The sequence below is a fragment of the Bidens hawaiensis genome, unplaced genomic scaffold (genome assembly GCF_021521415.1).
Source record: "Bidens hawaiensis isolate Kalapana, Puna unplaced genomic scaffold, B.hawaiensis_p1.1 tig00055018_1, whole genome shotgun sequence".
Lineage (NCBI taxonomy): Eukaryota > Viridiplantae > Streptophyta > Magnoliopsida > Asterales > Asteraceae > Bidens > Bidens hawaiensis.
The window spans coordinates 4,685-11,791 of NW_027499930.1; the positions used below are offsets into that span (position 1 = coordinate 4,685).

Sequence of the window (7,107 nt, forward strand, 5' to 3'; positions counted from 1 at the left end):
AGCAATGTACCTGAACATAGATTATTCTACGAACTTCAATTGATATGACCTCAACTTTAAAGTGGCAACTAATTCTAACCCAACATTATATTTGTTAAATATAAAGTCTAAGATATTAATACGATTTACCTCCATATGTAATTCATTTTGATTTCTATTAATTAAGCAATGCACTTGAATAAAAAACTACCTCCACAATTGTCAAACAACAACATCTTGTCAATCTAACCTGATCAAACCAAAATATATATAAACCGAATCGATAAACATCTAAACTCCATAACTTACTAACCTCAACGGAAATAATCTTCAATCCGTCACTGCCTGTTTAACATCAACCTAAACCAACGACCAGAATCCATTTACCTCAACCTGAAAATCGCATATCTAAAACTTATAACATGTACATCAACATTGCAATGAACTTGATTAAAGTTTCTCCAAACAACTTTCAACAATTTCCATGTATCTTCTCCGCCCCTGGGACAATGACGCAACAAATGAAGTAAAAGCTGAGACGCATCAACAATTTCTATGTAATTTCCTAGTGGGCCCCACAGTATGAAATGGTAGGGTGGTAGTAGACAGACACACATAAATAATATGGTAACGGCACCACAAGTTTAACGGCATGTTGCAGTTTATAGATAGAGAGTGAGGCTGTGATTGGCCACGCTTCTTCTTTACGCATCAACAAATCTTTCCATATTTTGCATGCAATCTTCTTTATCTCTATATTCTTCACACCCAATACAATCCAATCATTCCTTCTTTTCTTCTTCATAATAATAATAATAATATTAACCCACAGATTCCTTCCTTCTTCATAATAATAATAATAATAATATTAACCCACTCATTCTTCAAACCAACAAATACCCACATCTTTGATTTTCCAAAACCCTACTTATGGACTACCCAAATGGACCTCCGTTTCTCTCCGGCAGGTTGTTTTTACCGGATTCTGACACTTACCCACCTCCGGTTGACGTCGATCGGAGCTTGCCGGAGCTTTTTTCGATGTTAAACCTCTCGCCGGAGACTCGACGGAGATACTCCGGCAGCTAGTTGGTTCTTCTTTTGCCGCAGGCGAGGGTTCTACGGTGGAGCATTCTGGGAATCGTGATTTCCGGCGAGGGTTTGACTTTGACCAGGAGTCAAGGTTTGACTTTGACTGTTTTCCAAGTTTTTCAGCAAACCCAGTTGGTGAAATGAGTGATAATAAGTTAAGGTTTCATTATTATGATCAGCAAAATAGGAATCTTGATGTGATGATGAGTGCGCGGAGTTTGGAAGAATTAAGGGGGAGGATTTATGTTATGGCTAAAGATCAAAACGGGTGTAGAATATTACAAACAATGTTGGAAAGATCAACAGTGGAAGGGGTTGAAGTTTTATTATCCGAGTTGCTTCATTTTGTTTCGGATTTGATGAAAGATCAGTTTGGGAATTATTTGGTTCAAAAGCTTGTAAACATGTGTAATGATGATCAGAAGTTAAGGTTGATTTTATCATTGACTAGAGCCCCTGGTGACATCATACTTGTGTGTATGAATCCACATGGGTATGTCAAGTTATGTCAAAATATTTGAATAATAATATTTTGTTGCTTATTTGTTATGTTTTGTTGGTGATTTGATAGGACTCGAGCCGTGCAGAAATTGTTGGAAAATTTGAACACGAATCAGGTTAAGTTGGTTATGAAAGCGTTATATCGAGGTGCTGCCACTTTGGCGGTTGATCCGAATGGTCATCATGTCATTCAGTACTGTTTGATCAACTTCCCTAGTGATATTAACAAGGTATAATACTATAATGTTGTAGTGTAGTAATTTTGAATGTTCACCCTTGTGTGTGTACAAATGTCATTGTTGGTGTGATCTTTATATAATAATTTTGATCTTTATATGATGAATTTAGAGATACCAAAATACACTATTGAGGTGAACCTTCATGTATAAACATGTTTCTTATGAGGCTTTATTTATAATTTATTTAGTTACCGTGAGAATCTGCTACCAGAAAACTCACGATAACTAATGGGCCCAAGCAAAGCTCAGCTTCCACTGGTGTGTGTTTCCGCGCGCGCGAGGGTATTTAAAGGCAGAATCCACTGGAAGCTAGAATTTAACATGAGACCTCTGCTAAATGGATTCTTGATCATTCAATTGATACATATTGTAAAAGACTATTATTCTTTCAAGATTCTCAATTTATTTATTTTGTGCCTATTGAGATAATCATTAATTTATACCAGCTTACTTTGATTGTTTTCCACAAGTTTCCTTTAAACATGTTGTAGTGATCATTGAATTAATATTTCTAGCCATTAACAACTGAATATTACCTATGACAGCCTATTCTAACAGAAATAGCAAACGAATGCTACAAAATAGCAACTGATAAAAGCGGTTGCTGTGTTCTTCAAGCATGTGTCGAACACTCGTGTGGAGAAGTTAAAACGCATATAATCGCTGAAATTATGGCAAATGCAGTACACCTAGCCGAAGATCCTTTCGGGTTTGTTTCTAAACTTAAAAAAGTTGCAATCCTTGAAATCTTTATGGGTTGTGATTAATGTTATCCTTATTATTTTTGTTTAGTAATTATGTTTTGCAACATATGGTGGGACTGAATATAACAGAGTTAACTGCATTGCGTGTGAGACAACTTAAAGGGAACTTTGCATATTTAGCATGCAATAAGTATGCTAGTAACGTGGTTGAAAAATGTTTGAATAAATCTGGTGAAGAGATGTCTACAAGAACTGTTATGGAACTTGTTGGAAGCCCTAATTCATCTATGCTTTTGGTTGATCCCTACGCAAATTTTGTTATACAATCTGCTCTTAGAGTGTCCAAGGATAGTTCATACTTCTATTCTTTATTTACCGCATTTTATATTCGCTACTTGAATTGGCAAGTCGATTTTTAATGACCTTCAAGGGGTGGTGCAGTGATAAGCACCTGATTCCCCTTTAGCAGAGGTATCAGGTTTGAACATTGTTTCACTGGTTTCCTGCAATAACCTCTTGAAGCCACATGCCCAGCACAAGCTGTGATTTATCTTAATCCTCTGAGTTTTCTGTTAACAGACTGTCATGGTTAAAAAAACATAAACATTATGCTACTTGGATTAACGATTTCTGCTTTTTATTTAGTGATGTAAGCGAGCCAAGCCCGCTCAGTTCAATTATGTTAACGAGCTGAAGGCCCGAAATCTTGAGCTCAAGCTCCCCTTGTCAAAAGCCTGAACGAGCGAGCAACTCAGTTCTTTTATCTTAACGAGCTAAATTGTTGAGCTCGAGCTCCGCTCATCAAAAGCTCGAGCCAGCTAGAATATTCTTACAATTTTTTATATATTACACATTAAAAATAATATTGTTAACATACACATAAGTCGTAGTTTATAAACTACTAGTTAGTAACTTATATATATTAAACTTTGAGTTATAATTTATGTATATATTACAATTTAGGCTTTACTTTTAAACAACCAAATACTTGGTATTTTTTTTTAGACTTTTTCATTTAAAATTGTCATAGGGGTTATATATATACATACATGTATATAGTTTACGCTTTAATTTAAACAAGTTAATGAGCGAGCCACAAGCTGAGCCTGCCTTGGCTTGGGCTCGTCTCGTTTATGAACGGGCCGCTTTAAAGCAAGCTGTTTATTGAGCAAGTCGTGAGCTTTTTGAAGAGTCTTATTATGATTATTTGATTATTGCAATTTCAAACAACAAGCATATATTCAAACACTAGTTTCTACTAGCCATTTGATTAAAGCTTTATGTTTTTGAACTGATGATTGATATTATTTATGGTGAAAACAGGGTTTTGCATATGATTGTTTGTGTAGCTTAATATCAAAGAACACGCTATCTATGCGAACCAATCTTTATGGTAAAAAGATACTTGAAAAAGTCGAGAAGAGGAGGGTCAACTTTGCATAAAGGTACAAACTCAAAGGGTTATTTTGAAAGTGTAGTTTGTAGTTGTTACTTTACAAACTGTAGTTATAACTAAGTATGCCTGTGGTATGTTGTTTCTTGAATCTTGGTCTCCTTACCAGGTTTTGACCTTTGACTTATGACCTTTGACCTTTGACCAGTATGTTATGAAGCTATGTATTAACTTTGTAGGAATCCCATCTGGTTTGGATCATGAATGATGAAATTATATATTGATAATTCTATTTGATAATGTATAAACTCAAATGTTATTCTATTAGTAATATAGAAAGGTGTATGAATGAAAGTGTAGAATCATAATTCAACAATGGCTTTGAATGAGGATAGGTGAAATGATTTTACACTGAGAATTCACGAAAATAATTGTGTCAGAAATACTTGAGATTATTTGATCTATCATCATAAACATCTTGAAATAAACAAATTGTTATAAGTACTTTGCATTTTATATTTATACAGTGGATTTGATATATATAATACGATATGGTAAAGTAGATATGTACAATTATTTCATACTCTTTTATTTATAGAGGTAATATTTAATATGTGCACATTTCATGCATTTTAAAGTGCGGTTTCAAACTGGTTTGATTTCGGTTCGATTTTCAGGTCGGTTCGGTTAACCGGTTTATTTGCCCACCTCTATTCGCTATTGTGTATTGAGGCTAATATTTTATTGTCAGTTGAAACAATTTGATTTACTTTGATCACATTATTCATTTGAAAAAGAACATTATGATTATTACTACTACTGTTCAAAATTTTTTATCACTGATATTATAGTGTAGTTAGATCATATAGCAGTAAAGAATTACACAAATAATCTTTATGATATAACGTTAACTTTTCAATTTTCATGATACGACTTTACTCATTATATACGTGCACCAAAATCTTAATGTATCTATGGATGAAATTTTGGATTTGTTAAATAAATAAAAAAGAGTAGTATGATTTTAGACTTAAATAGCCGATAACATTTTATATTGTACACTACTCTTGAATCAGTCATTTTTCCTCTGAAATTTTGAAAATGAGGCTACATTCAACTTAATTCAAACAATAAAATCCAAGAACCACAAATGTAAAGCTAATTCCCTCTTTATTAAAAAAAAAACAAAATTAAGTGGAATAGCATATCCTTGTTTTTAAAGCAAAACATAGGGGTAGGAATAGGACACTCCTCACCTCGCCAAAGTAAATTTATTTGTGTAAATAATAAAACTTTAATGCGACATATATAGTTTATCATTGTCCTTTTAGAACAAAAGCATGTGATTCTTAAGGAAAATTTGTATGTTTGTTTGGTTTTGGTGCTTCAAGGGATCTTTTGTTAATATAATTTACCGGAACGTTTTGATTTTCATTATCTATTCTCATACACTATTTTAGCAAAATGACAAAATTTATTATCGGGCATCTAAATGGTATGTGAAGTTCAAGTAACCAATACATTTTGATGGAGTTAAATTGATATTCTTAATAATATCATGCTTGGGACATTCACGCCCTAAAATAATGCATTTTCTTCTTCCTTATGTAGTAATTATAACATAAATTATTTAAATATTATCACAAATAAGATATATATTTAAAGAAAGACTTTTGGACATTGTGCACAATTTCAAAAACTCTACGGCCATTTCGGCTCGCCCTTTGAGTTCTTCTTGTCCCTATAACAAGGACATTCATCTTTGTGTCCATACATTCCGAAAGGCACACAATGGCACTCTTCACAACATATCTCACAATACTTTAAACATCTATCTTGTAACCCTGCTTTTAAGCATCTTGCTGCACACTTGGAGTCACAAAAACCTACAAAATGCAAAATTCAGTCTTCTAATCGAAAGCACAAACACGCAATGCATAAACTGGCTAAGTTTGTATCTTACTTGATCCAGCCATGATGATTTGAAGGAGAGAAGAGCTCAAGAGTATTAGTGTCACAAGCACAAATGTTGAAACAAACGGCTTCATCTTTAATCCTTAGAATTAAATGAAATAAAACTGTTAAAGGTTGAAGAAGAGTATTTGGTAACTTGGTATGTGTTTGTGTGTGTACGTTGAAGAAGAAGCCAACATTTATACTTTTATAGTGCTGGAAAGGTTGGTAAAGAATTGCTTTATATTAAAAAATATGAGAAAAATATTTTCAATACAATTTAGTAATATTTATTTTGTCTCAAAATAGATAGATATATCTGATTATAAATCTCACATGAATTAATCTAAACAAGATAAAGTAAAATGTTATAGAATTCTCAACCCCGTCCTCTATAATCATGTGGGGGAATTTGCAAATTATATGATGAGGTTTTGAGTAGTTGTGAGTGTACATTATAGGATGAAGAGAGAAATACAATGACTTTTTGTAAATTTGGGGAAACTTTGTTTGCCCATATTTATTTTTTAATATTTGTCGGATTGGTTGTGAGTATAAGATAGAGAAAACTGTAATGATAAAGATCTAAAAAATATTATTTAATTGAACATGAGAGAGAAATATAATATTTTTTAGTGTAATTATAGAGATAGAGATGGGGGAAGGGCTGAGAATGCTCTTAGAGTCATTATCAGTACCTTTTTTTCCAACTACATACTTTCATTTAAACAGTCAACACCCCTCCTACCTAAAAGATAGCAAGGGCTGGCAAACAACAAACAGAGAAAAAATTTTACAACCAAAAATTTCCATCTATTCCAATCTAAGCTCAAACGATTAACCATATTTTTAGTCCACAATAAGCTTAAAAACTTTAGTATCTCTAAGGACGATATCAATCTTCAATGACTTATTATCGAAGATATGGCTATTGCATGCCCTCCAAATACACCAAACGGGCACCGTTATTATTGACTAAATCATCTTCCTCTTTTGCTCGATTTTCAAAACATGTTTACAAACATAAGAAAATGTCATGCGCCGACGAGGCATAAATTGGAGAGATATCATACCAGATGTTAATGCTTTGTCACACCACACTCGCAACATAACACGAAGTAAAGATGTGATCAACGGAATCCTCGCCGTCAATACAACTTCTGCAAATATCCGAGCAAAAAGGACATTTCTTATTATCAAATTATCACTCGTTGAAAGATGATTTAGAAGTGTCCGTCAATCTACT

The 7,107-nt window shown here is 33.3% G+C and overlaps 2 protein-coding genes across 2 annotated transcripts; one reads left to right on the forward strand and one right to left on the reverse strand.

The window, feature by feature from the left end:
• Positions 1-1,211: 1,211 nt before the first annotated feature.
• On the forward strand, positions 1,212-4,018 carry LOC143600877 (uncharacterized). The gene is made up of 5 exons (XM_077078431.1): positions 1,212-1,564; positions 1,643-1,802; positions 2,357-2,520; positions 2,604-2,863; positions 3,837-4,018. Exons 1-5 carry the CDS (start codon positions 1,212-1,214, stop codon positions 3,956-3,958), a joined length of 1,059 nt encoding a protein of 352 aa, XP_076934546.1. The 3' UTR covers positions 3,959-4,018.
• Positions 4,019-5,491: 1,473 nt separating this feature from the next.
• Positions 5,492-6,027, reverse strand: LOC143600878 (peamaclein-like). Its single transcript, XM_077078432.1, has 2 exons — positions 5,872-6,027; positions 5,492-5,794 (listed from the first exon to the last, which is right to left on the reverse strand). The coding sequence occupies exons 1-2, from the start codon at positions 5,954-5,956 to the stop codon at positions 5,610-5,612; spliced, it is 270 nt and encodes an 89-aa protein (XP_076934547.1). The 5' UTR covers positions 5,957-6,027; the 3' UTR covers positions 5,492-5,609.
• Positions 6,028-7,107: the final 1,080 nt, after the last annotated feature.